Below are 19,014 nucleotides of genomic sequence, written 5' to 3'. Positions count from 1 at the left end.
ATTAGCTACATCTTAGTCTGTTGCATGGATTTAGATGAACCTTAATTTATGTCATGTAAGCTTTCGTTGATTATCTCCAGATTTCTAATGAAAAGTTTTTGTTAATTAAAAAAAAAAATCCCCAGTGGTTGGGCCTATGTTTCACCCATCAGATTGGAAGCTTCCTGGGTCCAGGGAGCAGAGGTGGAAGGATGTGGTTGGAGGCTGTACAGGTGGGGCTTGGGACCTGGTTCAGGACTCTTGTCAGATATGGGGGAAGTAGGTGTCACCTTTGGGTAATGACCTCTTTTTCTGGGTCCTAGAATTCGCAGAGTCTGGCAGAAAAGGAAGTGTGGGGTTAAGTACGGCTGCCTGACCATCTCACACAGCATGGTGAGGAGGGGGGAGCCTCGGGACAAGGTGGGGGGGCTCCCCTCATAATGTTCTGAGCAGACAAGTACTGAGCCCACCCTCTCAAGACTAGTTCCAAGACGGGAGGCTGGGAGGCCGCTTGGAGCTTATCTCTTCCCTGGAAGGCAGATGTGTAGGGATAGACCTGAATCAAGGGAGCTGCAGACGCTGAGTGAGAGGAAGGAGGGGAGCCAAAGCTCGGGCCTAGTGCGCATCCACACCCCATGTCCTGGAGGAGCCGGGGAAGGGGAGCCATCAGCTGGGACAGGACTATTCGGCCCGATGAACAGGCTAGGGTGCTGAGGCTAACAGTAACATGTCCATGGTCCACTCCCAAACTCCCACAGGTGAATCGGCCCCCAGTGAAGCTGACCCTGCTGACCTGCCAAGTGAAGCCACACCCTGAGGAGAAAAAGTGCTTCGACCTGGTGACCCGTGAGTGGGCCCTGCCCCGCTGCTGCAGGGCTCTTCTATGGGAACCAGCAGCTCCCCCAAACCCAACTCACTGCCCTTGAGTCCATTTGGACTCACAGCGACCCTGTAGGGCAGGGAGAACTGCCCCTGTGGGTGTCTCTTTATGGGAGTTCAAAGCCTTGTCTTTCTCCCTTGGACCGCCTGGTGATTTCGAACTGCTGACACCTAACTACTTCTCCCCGAGGGCTCCCTTCGCAGCTCTTAGGAGACTTCAATTAGGTCCAGTTCCCTCGTGTTCATCAAACAGCTTCTACCACAGGGATCAACTCTCCTTAGACCCTGGTCCTCATTTTAGAGCTTCCATCCTGTGTTACACTGAACATTAAAACGCACCCACGTGAAATAATGATTCTTTCTGCAAATGTATTTGCGGGCATTGGGAAAACTTTACATTCAAATTTTTATTCTTGATTTGTTTTACACTTTCTTCCTTTGTGGCGTTTAGCCCTACTTTACCTGGGGTTGGGTGCAGCCTGAGGCAGGTCTAGATCTCACCCTCAGGGAGGGAGCTCTGGCCATGTGTGTGGTAAACACCCAGGGTTGAAGACCTGGAGAGAGATGTTGATAGGACCTTCAATGGTGGGAGAGCAGCAAGATGCATCTTGCTGTGGGGAATCGGGAATGCACAGCTGCTTGCAGGAGACGACACTGGAGTTTGGAAGCGCATGTAGAATGTAGACGTTGGGGAGGACATTGAGCAGATAGAACTGGCCTAGGGGAAGGCGCAGAGGCAGGAGAGTGGGTCTGGCCAGTTGGGCCAGAGTGGCAGGATCAACCAGGAGCAGTGGGAGGTGGCAGCCTGGGAATGCTCCTATAAGACCAGGCCTCCTTTGCTAGCAGTAGGGAGCCACGGGAGGTCTTAGACCTAGGGAGTACGAAGATTAAAACTGAACCCTAAGCCAGGCAACCTGGTGGAAGAGGGGAGAGGTGGGAAACGGAGAGACTAGACAGGAGGCTGTGGGGTGGGTTGAGTGAGGTAGTGGAGAGGAAAATCTTGCCTCTCAAGTGGGTGGGCGTCCCGTCTTGGGAGACCACCCCTGCCTTAGAGCTTTCAGACAGAGGGTGGCTTCCATCTTGTGAGGGACTTCTGGGAAGCATACATTCCCCTCCCCCTCTGGTGTGGGAGACCCTGGCCCCCAGGGACAAAGGCTCCATCTAGACCTGGGAGTTCTCTGCCACCAGAGAGTTCTGTGGGCCTGATGCCCTGTTCCCCCCACAGACAACCGGATCTACCACTTCCAGACGGAGGACGAACACGAGTGTGAGGCGTGAGTGTCCCTACAGCCAGCCTCCTTTAACCCGCAGCCTCTGTGCAGGATGCGAGCGCGCACAACTAGGTTCTCCCGCCCACATCGCCCTCTCACCCTCTGCAGGTGGGTATCAGTACTGCAGAACAGCAAGGATGAAGCCTTGAGCAACGCCTTCCTCGGGGAGCCGGGCGGCCCAGGGCCCTATGGTGGCGGGCCGGGCCAGGACGGAGAAACTCGGGACCTCCCGAAGCTGCTTCTGGCAGAGGTGAAGAGCAGGCCCGGGAACGGGCAGTGCTGCGACTGTGGAGCTCCAGGTTCGTCTTGGGCTGGGCCACGGGGAGGGCAAGTGGGCGGAGGAGCTGCTTCCCCAGGGCGACCTGCTCTCCCTTGCAGACCCCACGTGGCTCAGCACCAACCTGGGCGTGCTCACCTGCATCCGGTGCTCCGGAGTCCACCGCGAGCTGGGCGTCCGCTTCTCACGCATGCACTCCCTCACCTTGGACCTGCTGGGCCCCTCCGAGTTGTTGGTGAGGCTCTGGAGGGACGCAGGCCAGTGAGCTGCGTGGTGGGACAGGATCTGGCCCATCCAGAAAGGAGAGGGTGGCCTCGACAGGGAGGGCAGCCAGGGGCAGAACTTGTGGAGGGGTGTCCCACCAGAGGGCGCTGCCCAGCCACACAGTCTCTCCCCCCCCCCTATTCTCCCCACCACCCCAGATAGCCTTGAACATGGGCAATGCTTGCTTCAACGAGGTCATGGAGGCCCAGCTACCCTCCCATGGGGGCCCGAAACCTTCCGCTGAGAGTGACATGTAAGAGGAAGCTGAGCTGGAGGACGCCCTGGCTGGGGGAGGTGGTCTGCTAGCGGGTGGAAAGTGTGAAGAGAGGGGAGGCTCAAGCCAGGGGGTCCCCAGGACCTTGCTCAGGAGACCAGCTGGGAAAGCCAGGCCTCACTTTGAGACCATGGTTGTGTTGGCAGGAGCCTCCGCCGGGATTACATTGTGGCCAAGTATGTGGAGCACAGGTTTGCTCGCAGGGCCACCCCGGAGCCTCAGAGACTCTGGACAGCCATCCACAACCGGGACCTCCTCTCGGTCCTGGAGGCCTTTGCTAATGGGCAAGACTTTGGACAACCACTGCTCGGGCCGGAGGGACAGGTGAGAACCCCCTCCAAGGGCCACTCCCACTCAGCCCACCCCATCCTGGTCCTCCAGGACTAGCTGTGGCTTCCCTCTGCCCACACTCCTTGGGTGGGGGCTGCCTCTGCCTTCTCGTAGCTGCACGGTCCAGAGCAGGCTCCTGCCCTATCAGGCAAAGTGGATTCATAACAGCACTCGCAGAGCCAAAGCGAGAATGAAACTGAGTGGGGCAGGGAACGGGCTTGGTGCCTGGCAGATGTGCAGTAGCTGTTAGTCGCTGGCTTTTTCCTCAGGCTGATCAGAGCAGGGAAGGCCACTTCATTGGCTCTTCCAGAAACAGAAACATCAAATGAGAGCGGGAATCTAGCCGAGTGAGGGAACAGGAAAAAAAGGTCACACAGGAAAGACAGGATCAACTGGCATTCCTGACTGGTTAAACCAAAGCCCTTTTCTGGCAAACCGCCTACCATCGAATCAATTCCGCCTCACAGGGACCTTATCTAGGGTTTCTGAGTCTAACTTTTCACAGGAGCAGGCAGATTGATTTTTCTCTTTCAGAGCAGCTAGTGGGTTTGAACCGCCAACCTTGCAGTTAGCAGCCCAGCACCAGGGTTCCTCCATTGCTGTCAAGGCCATTCCACCTCACGGCAACCCCATGTTACAAAGTAGAACTGCTACCTAGGGTTTTCTTGGCTCTAATCTTGACAAAAAGCCTGTCCTTTCTTCCAAGCGCTGCTGGGTAGGTTGAAACACCCACTTTCAGCTTAGCAACTGAACACAGGTCCTTTGCAATACCGAGGGACCTTACTGAACTAGGTGTCACAAGTGGGGCCCTCCTATGTACTAGGCCCCAGAAGGAGAGCAGGACCAGTGGGTGGGGCATGCTGCTCTTGGTGGGCCTTTCCAGTGAGCACTGAGGTCAGTCAGGATTTGGAGCTGAAAGCATGGGGTGAGAGGGGTCTTGGGCAAAGGGAGCAGAGAGGGAGGAGCCCGGGACCAAGATTACAAATGTAAGCAACACCTCTACTGGGGACCAGAGGAGTAAGACCCATCGAGGAAATCCCTTTAGCCTCTTCCCAAAGAAGGGGTTCCATCTGGCCAGTCTCCTGTCTGAGGGGTATGGCAGCTTCAGAGCTGGGGGCATCCGGGCAGCAAAAGCTCCAGCAAAAGCTTCATACTGGGTTGGGGACAGTAAGCTAGGGGAGACTCAGGTGTGGACCTGTGTTCAGGCACCTGGAGAGCTCGCCCTGCACTTGGCTGTCAGAGTTGCCAACCAGGCCTCCCTGCCCCTGGTGGACTTCATCATCCAGAATGGGTGAGAGCCCCTGCTTCTCTGACCAGCCCCTCCCATGCCTCCCCACCCTCCTCTCCTCCCTCTCGTTCTTCTCCCCCCTGACCCAGACCGTCTCACCTGCCTGCCTCCTTGACTTTCCCCCAGTGGTCACCTGGATGCCAAGGCCCCAGATGGAAACACCGCCCTGCACTGTGCTGCCCTCTACAACCAGCCTGACTGCCTGAAGCTGCTGCTGAAAGGGAGAGCGTCGCCTGGCACAGGTGGGGCTCCAGCACCTCCCCACTCGGGTCCTCCCCACCCACCCACAGAGCAAACAGAGAGACCTACCTGAGTTCCAACCTGGGCTTGCCTCTGCCCAGCTCTGTAACCTTGAGGATGTATCTGTTTCTCTCTCGACCTCAGCTTCCTCGTCTGTAAAAGGGGCTGCGGAAAAGGTCACATTGCATAGTCTTTCTGAAAGCACCTGGGGGAGAGGCCATCTGCTCACTGCCTCTGTGTATGCACTCGCCAACTCCTCACCGCCCAGCAGGGAGCGACCTCATTTTGTAGCGTAGAAAATGAAGACCCATAGAGGCTCAGTCACTTGGCCAAGGTCACATGGCCAGGATTCCAACCAGACAGTGTGATCGCAGAGCCTCTCTTCAGCTCTGAGCTATAACGCCTGGCCCCAACTCTGCCCTTCACAGTGAACGAAGCCGGAGAGAATGCTCTGGACGTGGCCAGGAGAAAGCAGCACAAGGAGTGTGAGGACCTGGTGAGGCCCAGGGGAGGGGAGGAGGGCCCCCAACTCATCCTCCCCCTGAGCCCCTGGCCCTCTGAACCGGCACGCCTTTGTGTGTGGCAGCTGAAGCAGGCCCAGGCCGGGACCCTCACCTTCCCTCTGCACGTGGACTACCCCTGGGGACTTCCCACGGAGCCTGCCTCGGACAGTGAGGAGGATGAGGAGGAGAAGGTGGGTTGCAGACCTTGAGCCACAGGCCCCTGGGTGCCACCTTGGGCCTGGCATGGGGAGGGGCTAGCTGGAGCAACCAGGCTCTCCACTTTGCCCTTTTGTCCCTGCAGCGCTGCCCTCCAAAGTCCCCAGCCTGCCGTACCGGGAGGCTGGACATCAGCAATAGGACCTATGAGACCCTCGCCAGCTTGGGCCCAGCCGCCCCTTGGAGCCCAAATGAGACTGTCCCCCCACCCTTGCCCGTGAAAAACCCTTCTCGGGTGCTGGGCCAGGTGCGGGTAGGACACACCAGTGGAGGTATGCGTGGGCACCCAGAATGGTCATGAGCCCACTCATCGAGGGCCGACTGTGTGCTGGGACACTGAGCTAAGCGTGCCTGTGCTCGCCCCTGTCATCCTCATAGCCACCTGCCAGATGCGGGTTAGCCACCCCCATGCCCCTTACCCCCTCTTCCAGGAAAGGAAATGTGCAGTAGCAAGCCCAGGCGGCCCAGCTGGCAAATCTCTGCTGTGGGCTTCTAACCCAGGCCTGGCTGATGGCAGGCTCCCAGAGGAAGGAAGCCCTGTGGGCATCCGAGCATGCCCAGGCCATCCAGAGTTAGAGATCCAGTCTAGTGGAGGAGAGGAAAGTGGCCTAATGGGTTATGCACCCCAAAGGGACAGCGCCTCTGGTGTTCTGTTCACTGCCGTTTCTCCAGCGCTCACCACAGTGCCTGGCTATCCGCCAGAGCGATTTGTTGACTGAGTGGGGTGGGGTGGGGTGGGGTGGGGGGTGTCTTCTAAGAGTGAGAGGGAGGGAGACTGAATGTCCTGCTGAGGTGGGAGCAGGGGCTACACTGTTTCCCAGGGGGAATAGCATCTGAGCTCCCCCTGGGGGACAGCCCGCAGGGTCCAGGCTGAGGAGAGGGAGTTGACAGACCCAAAACAGTGAGTCAGTGAGGCCCTGGCTATTGTGAATGAATGACCCAAGGGAGGAAAGCATGGGGAATGTGGGGAGCAAGAGAGCCGCCATAGATCAGACAGACACAGTGACTAATCCCACGCTCCATCGCTTCTGATTCCAGATTGTCCCGAAGTCCCTAGCCTGAGCTCGGAGCCCCCTGGGACCCCTGAGAGCCTGGACAGCCCAGCCTCTTCTTCCTCCAGTCTCACAAGCCCCCTGGAACCTAGGGCTCCCAGCCAGGCCCCACCCAGCTGTGAGGATCACCTCCAGGAGCCCTCCAGCACCACTCTGCCCAGCACCACTCCTGGGGAGATGTATCCCCCTGTTAGGTTCAGGTTGGTGAAGGCTCAACTGCAGCCTGGGCAAGTCCCCTGACCTCTGAGTGTCCACCCACCCCACCCCAAATGCCCCCTATCTGGATACTGGGGTACTTTCCAGCTGAGGCCAGGACTGCTGCTGGCTCTCAAGTGGAGGGTGTCGGGGCCCCTTCGCCACCACACAGTCTCTTGCCCTCAGGTCTGGCCTGGAGAGCCAAGAGGTACCTGGAATTCAGGTTGTTGAAGTCACAGTAGAAAAGACACAGAGCCACTTGTGTGACTTATTCTGGGGCTGAGTGAGGCCTTTAGTCTACCCCCAACCCCAGTCTAAGGGTCAGTCCTCTCCCTTCCCTGCACACTGGTCAGTTTGGGGTACTGGGGACATAGACCTGGGGCTCTCCCCAGAGTACTCTGGAGGCCAGCTCCTTTTGGGCCTGTGCGCTCCCCCTAAGCCCCCACCATGCTCTGTCCCCAAGTCCTTCCCTCCCCCTGGAGGAGCTCTCATACAGAAGTCACAGTGACCTCTCCCTGACTTCCAGCTCTGAGAGCACTCGCTCCTACCGGCGGGGGGCCCGGCGCCTGGAAGAGGGCACCTCAGCCCAGCAGCTGCTGTCTGGAAGGAACATGCCGGTAGGTGCTCTGGGCTGTGGTGTGAGGGGGGTGGTGGAGTGCCTGGAGAGTACTTGTAGTCAAGGGTAGGTGGCTGGGACACATGGGCCCTGTCCTGGTGCCCCTCCTGCCTCCTGCAGCCCCAGGCCAGAAGCTTAGGGGAGCCCAGGCCTGGTTCCTCCCCAAGGAGGGTGAGCAAAACTGCATCAAGCCAGGCTGGGCTCCCAGAGAAGGTCAGGACTAGACCAGTCCTGGGTTTTCCTAACTCACCTCTCACCTGCTGAGATCTGCCAAAGCTTCCAGCTCCACGGCCTAGAAGGATGGGGCGTGGACAAATCGAGGCCGGCCCATAACGGGGCTTCTCTCCACCAAATCAATCTGGGACCACAACCAAGTTCGTTGAGGAACCTGGGTGTAGGCGAAGGTCAGAGCAGTCCAGGTGGAAAGGAACACTGTCTCGTGCCCTTGGGCATTCCTCAGGGATAACACTCCATCCTGGATCCTGGGTCAGGAGGTGGGGAAGCCAGGGGTGGGGAAGGTAGGGGTGGGAACCATGCGCCTCCATCCATCCCAGACCCACATCTGTGTCCATATGCTGGTTGCACTTTTGTTGTTAGCTATGAAGAAGTGGGGCGGGGGTCCTGACTCAGGGTGACTCGAGAACCTGGTACCCACCACCCAGCACTCAAGTGACGCTGTTGTGCAGGTGTGTGACAATGCGAGCCTAGGTCAAGGGCTGTCACTGCTTCATGGCTTGGCTTCATCATCTGAAAAATGGGGATCGTTGAATCCACCCACAACGGGACGAGTGAGGGGACCGAGCGAGAGAAAGCCCCGGTACAGATGCGTGTTTGAAACTTCCGTTCTGCTCTTCTTCCCAGGCTGGCTGCCCTGAAGAAGATGGCTCACGGACGGGGCTTCTCCCAGCGAGTTCTGTGCAGTTGTGGCAAGACTAGCTCCTTGCATGTCTGAATCACCCCAACATTCAAAACTGGAACTTGAGGGCCCTGGTGCCTTTGTGACTGGCTTCCTTCCTCAGACCAGAGCCCCTGCCAAGGATCTGCCTGGCCCTTCCATGTTAGCATGCTGAGAGTTCCCCTCTTTATCTCATTGCCCACCCCAAGACCCAAGTACCCCTGAGTTCAGTTCAGCTGCAGAAACTAACGCCCCGCATCAGCCCAGGACTGACTTCCTCCCTTCCATCTCTCGGCATCCAGGCAAGGGACTATCTCCCCAACAATATATCAGTCCAGCGTCTGTGTCCTCAGTTCCAGCTCTGTTGTCCAGGCCTGTCCTTGGCCGCGTGGATACAACAGTGCCCTACTGGTGTACTCACTTTCTGGAAGACTGGTCCCTGGGTTGGGCTTGGGAATGGGAAGGGTTAGACTTCAAGGAAGTCTTTGTGGCAGGGTAGCTAATGAGCTGGTTTACACCATAACCCCATAGCAGTTGTCCACTGTCCATATCCATTCTGCTTGGGGCCCCACAACCCTTGTTATATTATTGTTGAGTGCCACTGAGTTGATTCCAACTCAAGGCAACCTCGTGCAGCGCGCAGCGCAGACCAGCTCCCTTGGGATGTCTTGTGAGCAGATTGCCAGGCCTGTCTTCTAAGTCTCAGGGTGAGGCCAGCCTGCCAACTGGTCACTGAGCACGTAACCACTTACCCCACTCAATTGTCTTATAGCCCACGCTGTCTGGCTACTAAACATTCTGACTAGCACCCCTGATGAGGAACCACAATCCCCAGCTAGGCAGTCAGGTAGGACTCACCTCACTCCCCCACCGCTGGATTTAGGGGGAGAAAAGGCCTGGTTTCCTCATTTATTGCCTCAGTCAGCTCAGGAGCCTTCCATTCTAGGCTGAGAGGAAGACAAGGAAGAGGTGGGGGATGGGGGTGATGATAGAAATGAGGGAGCTGAGATTTACCAGTTCTGTCCCCAGAGCCAGAAATCTACCCTTTGAGTCATTGCTTTAGTCCTCCAGCCTCCTCTTAGAAAGCAGGCCTAGTGGGGAGAGGGGGGTGGGGATTATACACAGACACAGGTACCTGCCAGTGACACCTCAGCCACGTGGTGCTGCGCCCTCAGTCCTTGGTAGGTATGGGCCAGGCCAAGCAAGAGAGGCCAAATTGAAGTCAATGGCCAACACAGGTGACCTGCTTCCACGGGGGAGCAGGCTGTCTGCGGCCCCACAGGAACAGGGCTGTCCTCAGCAGGCCCAGTGTCTTGTTCATCTCACTTGTGTCTAATATATCAGTCTTAGGGGCTAAACCAAAAGCCCATTGCTTTCTTTTTTAAGTTGATTCTGGCTCACAGAAACCCTGCAGGACAGAGAACTGACCCCGTGAGCAGTCACCTTTGCGGAAGCAGACTGCCACCGCTTTGTCCCATAGAGCAGTTGGTGGGTTCAGGTTGTCAGCTTTCCCACCAGCAGTTGAGCACTTTCCCCACTGCCTTCCAAGGGCACTTCTCTCTCTCTCTCTCTCTCTCTCTCTCTCTCTCTCTCTCTCTCTGTGTTGGGGTGAGGTTGGGGGGGGGGGGGTTTGAGGTGAGAATGGGGATAACGTCGTCCAGGGCTTTCATTTTCATTTGTGTTTTCTAAAGATCAAGTAGGACTTGGGATTCTTTGCCCGAAGTAAGCAAGAGACAGATCCAGGCATCGGCCATTCTCAAGGAGGGTCAGTATTGCCATAGGATATTTGGTGCTGCCTGGGGGCATTTTTTATGGTCACACTGGAGAGTACTCTTGCCAGTGGGTAAACAGCTGACAATACACAGGACAGCTGTCACAGCACCAACTTATCCAGCCCAAATAGTGCTGGGCTGGAGAAACCCAGAGCAAGCCCTGGACCAGGAGTCAAGACCTAACAGATTTAGTCCTGTCTTGATTTGATTGCCCCCCGAAAACAAGGCCTTGTTGGGGACGTGATCCCAGCAAGCATAGGAGGCGTAGGGAAGGACCGTGAAAACACCACGAGGGGTGGCTTTGGAGGGCAGAAACGTGTTAGTGCCTAGAGGTCCAAATCTAGACACCAGCGCTTGGGGAGTTCTTGTCCGTAGTCCCAGGGCTTCCTCAGCGTTCCTTGGCTTGTAGACCGGTCCTCATTTGCTCCCTCCTGCCTACATGTGTGGATGTAGGTGCCTCCGAGTGTCCCTTAAGACACCTCACAGGAATGCTGAGGTTAGGATCTACCCCACTTTGGGATGACCTCATTAACAAAGCAGTTTCCAAACAGGGTCATAGTGAGGCATAGGGGTTAGTTGTTTTTCTTTCTGAGGGACACAATCCATAATGGGAAGTTAAAGGTGAAAACCATGGGCCGTGTTAATGGAGTTCCCACTGTGGACACCTCGGCTCAGGATTTGCTGGGGGCCTTGGGGACCTGCTAAATGACTGCCTTGAGGGGCCCGTACCTTCAAGCTTCTCTTCCCGGGTGAACAAACTGGGTACTCATCACCAACTCTGAACGTGGGCTGAGGGGTGGGGGGTGATCATTTTGTGTCACCTTGGCCAGGCTGTGGACCCCTTACTTAATCAAGCCGTAATCTAGGTGTTGCTGTGACTCCTTTGTAGCTGTGGTTAACACCTGCAGTCAATTGGCCCTCAGGTCAAGGTGAACCTAGAGTCTAGATCATGTAGGTGGGTGGGTGGGCCCCTTCCAATCCATTCGAGATATCAGAGCAGACATGGAGGTTGCCCTAAGACGGAATTCTGCCCTAAGACTGCAGCTTCAGTTCCTGCTTGTGTTTCCAACCAGTCGGCCTGTCTTACAGATCTCCGGCCTACACAAGCCAATGATACTTGAAATAAAGCTCTTTACATCTCCTGTGGGTTTCGTTTGTCCAGAGAGCCCTCTCTGTTCCCCAGCTCGCCCAGCCTGCCCTCTGTAACGCCCATGGAGGGAGAGGGAAGCTGCCCGAGGTATGGACAGGAATGATCTGCAGGTGTCCTCCAGGATGGCCTATATGGTGGCTACTGGCAGTGCCCTCTACAGTCAAGCAGTGCAACCCCGAGCAGCTCATCGCCCTCTCTGGTCATCAAGCTCTGAGCTCTGATGATAGAGGAACCTTCGTGTCTTTTGACGGTGCCCTGTTGAAGGTGGAGGTAGGCAGAAGTTTGAGGGGAAATTATCCTTTTAAAAAAAAAGTCACTCCTAAATCATCATGGGCAACCTCTGCCTCTCTGCTGCCCCTTTAATGCCGCAGGGCTTGGCCAAGGGCTGGTCAAGAACCTGGCAAGCACCAAATTATTAAAGTCTAACCGTTAAGTGGGATGCCTAAATCTATGTGGGAGCTGCGGTGTTCTGGGAGCTCATGCTACACCCACCTCACCTCTGCCTGCTTCCCCTCTTCTGGCAGTGATGCGGCGGGGATCTGGTGGGTTCTGGCCGTGCCTCGCCTCTGTGCTGCAGCCGCGCTGACCTTTTGGTTCATTTTACACCCCCCCCCACACACACACATACACACACATCAAGCACCCTCCCATCCCAGAGCTCTGCACATTCACAGCCCCAGCTGGGCTGTTACTCCTCACTGGACGCTCAAGGCTAGACCTGTCTGGCCCATGATAGGCACTCAACAGATATTTGATGAATTCGTGATGTTTCCTTTTATCCTGAACATCCTGCCAACTCCCACTCCACACCTCAGCCTAAAGCTTACACCTGGTGTTTCCAGAGATAAAGCCTCAACCTGATGCAGGTCCCCCTGAACAAAAGTGTCCCGAGAGTAAGTGTGCTGTCCCGTCTCCTTGACCTCTCCCCTATGTGGTCAGCACAGCAGTTGGCCATCCCACGCCTGCATTACAGCTTCTCACACCCAGAACCACAAGTACCTGGTGCACTTTATTCTTTGGAGGCCAGACCGCTGTCTGGTTCACGCTGAGTCCTTGCTGCGGGGCAGGTCTCACAGCAGCAGTTCAGGTGACTGGCCCAGGCCAGCACCCATCCAGGCCGGGGTGGCTGGGGGCCTTCACCAAACAAGGTCTCAGGGAAGTCTGGAGACTCGCCCGCAGCAACACTCCCCTCCACCCCCCAGCCTCACAGTGGACGTTTGGTTATGTAGCTTCCATTCTAAGGCACAGGAAGGCCTGGCTACTAGCTGAAATGTTGAACTCAGAAGGGTCTCTGAAGACAAGCCTGGCCCTCTGCTTCCTAAGATCATGGCCTTGAACCCCGGCGGCGCACTTCTACCCAGCTCACTTGGGAACGCCAGGCTTCAGAATCCTCAAAAAAATGAACAACCAACCGGCAGGTTTGCAAAACTCTTCTGCTCCACCCCCCTGCTCCTTTCCTAGAACTCACAGGGGACGAGACTGAGGGCCAATTGGAAGGTGAGCCCCTCCAGAGTAGAGGGTATGCACAGCTATGGGAGGTGGGCACCATGTGTGCCCTCCCCCTTCCAGCGCCCGGCCCGCTGAGAGACAATGGCCTGGCTCTGAGTGAATGAAAGACACAGGTGCTGGGACCGCTGTTTCTCCAGAGCCCTATCCACAAAACCAGCTCTCTGCCAACGAGTCAATGTGGACTCCCAGTGACCCTATAGAACAGGGAAGAACTGCCCCTGTGAGTGTCCGAAACTAATTTAAGAGAATGGAAAGCCGGGTCTTCCCCGCCCGCTGGCCACCCCACTGCGGAGCGGCTGGGTGTTCCAAACCGCTGACCTAGCAGTTAGTCCCCAACGAGGGCACCGCGAAGGCTGCTTCAAAGAATCTTAAAACCAAAAGCCAAACACGCTGCCATCCATGGAGTCGCTGCTCGCTCTCCTAAACTCTGGATATTGGTCCCCCAGCAGCCGCACCGCAGACTCTGGGGACCCGTTCGAACTGTAAAACCAACTGGCAAAATAAGCGGCGTGCAAGTGCGTGCCCTTTGGGGGCCTACAGGCGCCAGCAGCCTGGGTGCAGACGTGTGCACAGCCCGTGCACAAACGAGTGAGCGCTGCTGAGTTGGAGTTCACGGCCGCGTGATGGGAGCGCATAAAGTTGCCTCCGCTTGGGAGCGGGGCGCGGAGCCGGCCGCCCGCTTTGGGCTGCCGAGGGGCAGAGACCCGAGACCTGCAGACCTCCCCTCGGCGGCGCCCCTCCGAGCCGCGGGGCGCCGCCCGAGAGCCCCCCTCCCAGTGTCCCCCGGCCCGCCCGCGGGCTCCCGGCCGGGCCCGCCGCGAAGGGCCGGCTCTCGCTGCCCCGTCTCCCTCCCAGGAGGCCCGGCCGCCCGTCGCCGCCCGCAAACTTTGCCCCGGCGAGTCCTTGAAGTCTATATTTAGTGCTGGCCACCTCCCCTCCCCCCGCGCCCCAGGCGGCCGGCCCGAGCAGGGGTGGGGGAGCCCCGCCCCCGGCAGGCGTGAGCGTCGCGGGGGGTGTGAGTGTGAGTGCGTGTGAGGGAGCGCGCGCGCGCGCGTGTGAGCGGCGCTGGCGCAGGTCGCGCGTCCTCGCGCTTCGCGTCTGCGGCCCGCGCGCTGCCCGCGCCGCTGGGCGACCCCCGGCCACCATGAGCCGCGAAGAGGAGCTGCTGAGGATCGCCAAGAAGCTGGAGAAGATGGTGGCCAGGAAGCACACGGTGAGGCTGCGGGCTGGCGGGCCGCCCGGGCGGCGCGTGTGCAGCTCGGGACCCGAGGGCGGCGCGGCTGGCGCAGGGCTCGGTGTCCCTGGGGACGGCTGGGCGCCTCCGGGTGGGCGTGTGCACTTGGCCCCGGCCGCCCTGGAGCTTGGGGGCTGGGCTGAAGCGTCGTCGGTGGGGCGCAGAGAAGCGGGGTTGCAAGTGGCCCCAGTTGTGTAGAATCCGTAGGCTTCTGGGGCGCAGGAGAAAGTGGTAACAAGCCCCGAAAGTGAAGCCAAGACTTTCCAAGTCCTGGAACGCGCGGCGGGCGGGCGGTGTGCCAAGGGCGGGCGGGCGGGCGGGGATAGGTGGCAGGAGGGGGCACCATCCCTGGGCCCTGAGAAGGGGCTAGGAACCTTGGGTTGGGGGGGTGCGGGTTGCGTTCTCCCCTCACTTCGGGAGTGGCTCCTGGGGGAGAGGGAGCCGGAGCGGGTCTGGTTGCCATTTTGCCTGTAATTGGCCAGGGGAGGGCTGGGCGGCGGGCGAACAGGTGCGGGGAGGGGGCTGGGCTGGAGGACCAGGGCACAGAATCGCGGCTGGTGGCTGCCACCCCTCCCCCACCCCACCCCACCCTGCAGTCTGATGCCCTGGCTGCAGCCCCGAGGTGAAGTTAATGTTTGATATCCCATGCATGATCTTTGCCTCAGCCTGGCAGCGGCCGGATCTCCAACCAAAGCAAACTTGGCCTTGGCGCCTCCAGGCAGGGCCTGGTCTCACACCCCAGAGAAGAGGGAGAGGGGAGCCAGGGGCGTCCCGTCGCGGCCTCGCTCGGTCCAGGGACCCTTCTCCCACCACGCGCAGCCACGTGCTGGAGCAGGCGCAGCATGCCCACCCTGGGTGTTTGGGAAAGAGGTGACACACACACCCCCCAGGGAAATTAGGGGCCGGCAGAGGTTGCTGCGCCCCTTGAAGGGAAGCCCCACAGAGCACTTGCAGGTTCCACTTGTAACGAATTAAAACGGATTACAGCACTTCCGATTTTAGGGTGCCCTTTACCTGACTTCAGTAGCCCCTGGTGGCGCACTGGCTAAGCTCTTACTGTTAAAGATCAGAGGGTGGAACCAACCGGGAAGATGTGACAACCCCCTGCCAAGGACTTGGAAACCCTGTGGGGCAGTTCTGATCTGCAATGGATTTGGTTTGGTTGGGTTGTGGGTCTGCATATGGTTACTTAACGGCTTGCTTCTCCCCTTGCCTCGCTCTCCCGACCACTTTAGCAGCTCTTTACACAGACACGCGTGCACACACACCCCCCACACACACACCACTACACACACCCCCACACACACCCGGTCCCGGGCCTTCTCTTTCGTGAGGCTCCTGTGTCTGAGGTCCTGGCTTTCTATCCACCTCCCCACAAGCACCTCAACCTCTCTCTCCTCCTGAAAAGCTCTAAACGTTAGGAGGGATCATTTTCTACGAAAGTAAGCGTCCACCAAAACGGAGGGCAATGATATCGACAGCAGCAGAAGCGCAAAGGTTCGAAAGACGCTTGAAAAAGACATTTTTCTTAAGGTTTCTCCTCCATGAAAGTGGATAATTGGGGCCCCAAGGCAGATTTGTGATTGTCAGATTACCAGCCCAAGGTGCGCGATGATGCTACATATTTAAGATGGATGTTTGGACAGAGTCGCAACTTTAATGCTTGCCACGGGCCCTGTTTTCCCTAGATCCACGCTTCTGTGTAGCAACCAACGCTGTCGGGGAATCCCAGAGCAGACAATGAGCTGTAATTAATTGCCTTTAATATAAAGAGGCCAGAGCCTCAGTTCTTTATCTGCATGAAGAGATTACACACCGCTTGGGGAGAAGAGACGTTGAAGAGGGGCAATAGGCAAAGGGCCCAGCTGGTGCTTGGTTAGAGACAGTGACTGACACCTGCCACTGCCCAGCCGGGAGGACTCAGCGGTGCTGAGAACCTGCTGATAACTGAAGGCTCCTAGCTTCCATCGGAATTCCTCCAAAATGAATGAACCGGGCCATTTCCCCAGGTGGGAATGATGGAGCCCAGCCCAGATATTTTAAACGTGTATTATTCCAGGTCAAGTACAAAAGTTACTCTAGCCCCTTCCCATGCTGAGCCCAGGCTTGGGCCCGGAAGGAACTACCACATGTCAGGGCCAGAGTGGGGTGCAGGGACTTGGGAGACCTGGGGTTAGGCTGCTTAGTGGGGTTGGGGAAGTGGAACTGGTCAAAGATGAAGGAATATGTGTCTCCTTTTTTTTTTTAATTCCTTTTATGGACCTAGGCAAGTTCCTCTAGTTTTCATCTCGGCCCATGCACCCATAGACACACACCACAACAGCTAACCAAACATTTCCTCCCTGTTCAATGGGAAGAGGAAATGGGCTCCCTTGGAGATGGGTCTCCGTGGAAGTGCCTGGAGCGCTTTCCAAGATACAAGTAGAGCCCCAGCTTGGCTGCCACTCAGAACTGCCTGCAGCCACGTCTGCGCCTGGGTTCTTGGCAGCTTCTGAGTGGGCACAGCACTCTGGGCCTCTGACAAGGAAGGTGGGGCCTCCTCTGCGTGTGAAAGTGGGCCCGCCCCGTGGTGGTTGGAGAGAGGAGGACACACTTCCTGTAGTCAGACGGATCCTCCACGTTGCAGCTCAGGCCTGGGGTTTGCTGCAGCCAATTGCTGAAGTCCTGAGAACTTAAGGCTTTTGTTGGTCTCTGCGAGTGTGCAGAGCAGACTGAACCAGCCTCCAGTATACAACCCAACACTGACAGTCATCGCTACCTATGCACAAAATGACACGGCAACAGACACAGCTGCACACATGCACCCACACACCACAATAGCTAAACAAGACACTGCGTACAGCACCTGGCTACCGACACTCCCGTGAGCGACACAGTGACCCTGGCAGATCACACTGCAGTCACAAAAAGCCACACAAAGACAAACACGCACACACAAACCGAGCTACACCCAGACACACAGAACTGCAGACTTATCAAACACACACACACCTACTCATACAGGCATCACCCTAAAAGATAAATAGACACAGTCATGCCTCCAGGGGCAAACCCACAGCTTCACGCATAGACAGCCCTGGCGGCACAAGGAACCAGCCCAGCGATCCTTGCGTAACGCTTGGTGTCTAGCGACAGCCTGCCCTCACAGCGCCTCTTCTCCATCCTGACCCAGTTATACAGCACCCGGAGCGGCACACACTCGCTGCTAAATTAGACAGCTGAGAGAAGCTGACGGCGGGTTCTTCAGAAAGTGTATAAGCCAGTTGTTAAATCCAACTGTTTTATATGTTTATATAGATGTGTGTCTATATATTAAAGCAGATGCTTGCTTATAATTAAATAAGTTATATTAAAGAACAAAGATAAAAATATTCCAAGTAATTTGCTGCATTTTACTATTTACCTGTGGCCTAGTGATTATTGATTAGCAAGTATATAGTCTACAGTCATGCAAAACTGGGATGAAAACATCATGGACTTTTCCCACAAACTTTTGGAAGGCCTCCTCGCCTGTCAGAAATCCAGTCCATAGCATGGTACTGCCCTACCCTCCCAGGACTTCCCTCAGCACTGAGCCGTTATGTCAGGAACTTGGCATTGGCTGTGGCAGGAACATTTACACCACAGGAAATGACAAGTACTGCAAACCCGATGTGGGTTTTGTTGTCTGGGTCAAGCGGTTGTTGAACATGGGCCAGCATCCCACAGCCCGCACTCACGTTGACACTCTGCCGTGCCCCCACGGAGCTGTAGCCACACCTCCCCAGTGGGTGTAGACACTAGAGCCTGAAAGATCTGAGTTTAAAGCCCAGCTCAGCTCTCTGCAAACACTGGGACTTGGGGCAAATTGTTTAAGCTCTCTGCCATTTGGGAGCCCCCTTCTGTGTATAGTTGGGGCAGCGACAGTACCTATCTCATCAGGCAGCTGTGCAAGTTCAGTGAGCTCACACATGTGAAAGAGCAGGGCTGTGTCCACCATAAACACTTAATGTAACACACAGAGTTGGAGGTCCACGGGATGGTTTTCACACAGATCCACAAGGCACGCCACTGCAGAAAAATCCCAAGAGTCTACCTTCTAAGGTGGCCTGAGGCCTGAGGGAGGCCGGCTTTGGGACATGGTCCAGGAGCCTGGCAGGGCGGGGGTTGTCAGCTGGAACTGGGTGATTGGGGGCGGGCAGGGAAGGGCAGACAGGACACAGTCAGCTAGTGATCCCCAGAAACCCATAAGGACAGGAGGCTCTCAGGCTACCACTAGGAAGGGGGTGAGAGGACAGGGGTTAGAATGGGTCAGGGCTGACCAGGGCCTGGTAATCAGCATGTATGCACTGCTGAGCCTCCCTTTGTCCCCTCCCCCGGAGGCTTCCCAGTTCATGCTTTTGGCTTCATTCATTCACTCACTCACTCATGCATTCACCCGGGAACCACTGGGCTCTGTGCTGAACTCTAAAGCCTGCAGCGGAGGCTCAAACAGGTCTCCTTATCCCAAAGAAAGGAAAGTTCTTGTTCCCACAAAGACTTGCTTGTGAATGGTCATGACCACTTCCTTTGTAGCACCCCACGTGGTAACCCCAGAGTCCCAGCCACAGGCCAGCGGATGAACAGATTGTGGTGTAGCCTACACTACACAGCAATAACAAGGCACCATTGTTCCACACCGCAGCACAGGTGTAGCTCAGAAGAAGGCGGTGACAGTAATTGTGTGAAAGAAACCAGAGCGAAAAAGTCCATCCATATTCTTTGTGTCAAACCCTTCAAAAGACGAGGTCATTAAATGGAGAGCAAATGTTTTGAGAATGATGAGGGCAATGAATGTACAAATGTGCTTGACACAATTGATGTATGCATGGATTGTGATAAGAGTTGTATGAGCCCCTAATACAATGATTTTTAAAATAATAGAAAGCAGAAGGCAAACCCACTGCCTTTGAGTCTGTTTCGATGGAGAGTGACTCTTAGACGGTTGCTGAGACTGCAAGTCTTTACGGGAGCAGTCAGCCCATCTTTCTCCCTTGTAGCGACTGGTGGTTCTGAAGTGCCAACTTGGCAGTGAGCAGTCCAGTGTTTGTG

At 56.6% G+C, this 19,014-nt stretch overlaps 2 protein-coding genes across 4 annotated transcripts in view; both read left to right on the top strand.

The window, feature by feature from the left end:
- The window catches only part of ASAP3 (ArfGAP with SH3 domain, ankyrin repeat and PH domain 3), a 44,897-nt gene extending 36,260 nt beyond the window's left edge, over positions 1-8,637 (top strand). For all 3 annotated transcript variants that reach the window (XM_075552237.1, XM_075552221.1, XM_075552227.1), the window contains 15 exons: positions 303-372; positions 738-825; positions 2,084-2,132; positions 2,238-2,428; positions 2,508-2,641; positions 2,829-2,923; positions 3,091-3,268; positions 4,480-4,565; positions 4,689-4,804; positions 5,231-5,298; positions 5,389-5,496; positions 5,607-5,793; positions 6,560-6,773; positions 7,295-7,385; positions 8,246-8,637. In XM_075552237.1, the coding sequence (XP_075408352.1) occupies positions 303-372; positions 738-825; positions 2,084-2,132; positions 2,238-2,428; positions 2,508-2,641; positions 2,829-2,923; positions 3,091-3,268; positions 4,480-4,565; positions 4,689-4,804; positions 5,231-5,298; positions 5,389-5,496; positions 5,607-5,793; positions 6,560-6,773; positions 7,295-7,385; positions 8,246-8,320 (1,750 nt within the window). In that variant the 3' untranslated portion in view covers positions 8,321-8,637. The remainder of the gene's footprint in view (positions 1-302; positions 373-737; positions 826-2,083; positions 2,133-2,237; positions 2,429-2,507; positions 2,642-2,828; positions 2,924-3,090; positions 3,269-4,479; positions 4,566-4,688; positions 4,805-5,230; positions 5,299-5,388; positions 5,497-5,606; positions 5,794-6,559; positions 6,774-7,294; positions 7,386-8,245) is intronic.
- Positions 8,638-13,731: 5,094 nt separating this feature from the next.
- TCEA3 (transcription elongation factor A3) overlaps positions 13,732-19,014 on the top strand; it is a 35,163-nt gene continuing 29,880 nt past the window's right edge. Inside the window, exon 1 of the mRNA XM_075552209.1 lies at positions 13,732-13,923. Coding sequence (XP_075408324.1) covers positions 13,855-13,923 — 69 coding nt within the window. The 5' untranslated portion in view covers positions 13,732-13,854. The remainder of the gene's footprint in view (positions 13,924-19,014) is intronic.

Source organism: Tenrec ecaudatus, chromosome 1, assembly GCF_050624435.1.
Source record: "Tenrec ecaudatus isolate mTenEca1 chromosome 1, mTenEca1.hap1, whole genome shotgun sequence".
Classification (NCBI taxonomy): Eukaryota; Metazoa; Chordata; class Mammalia; order Afrosoricida; family Tenrecidae; genus Tenrec; species Tenrec ecaudatus.
The sequence above is the reverse complement of the archived record's forward strand: the minus strand, read 5'-3'. Positions and strand labels throughout refer to the sequence as shown.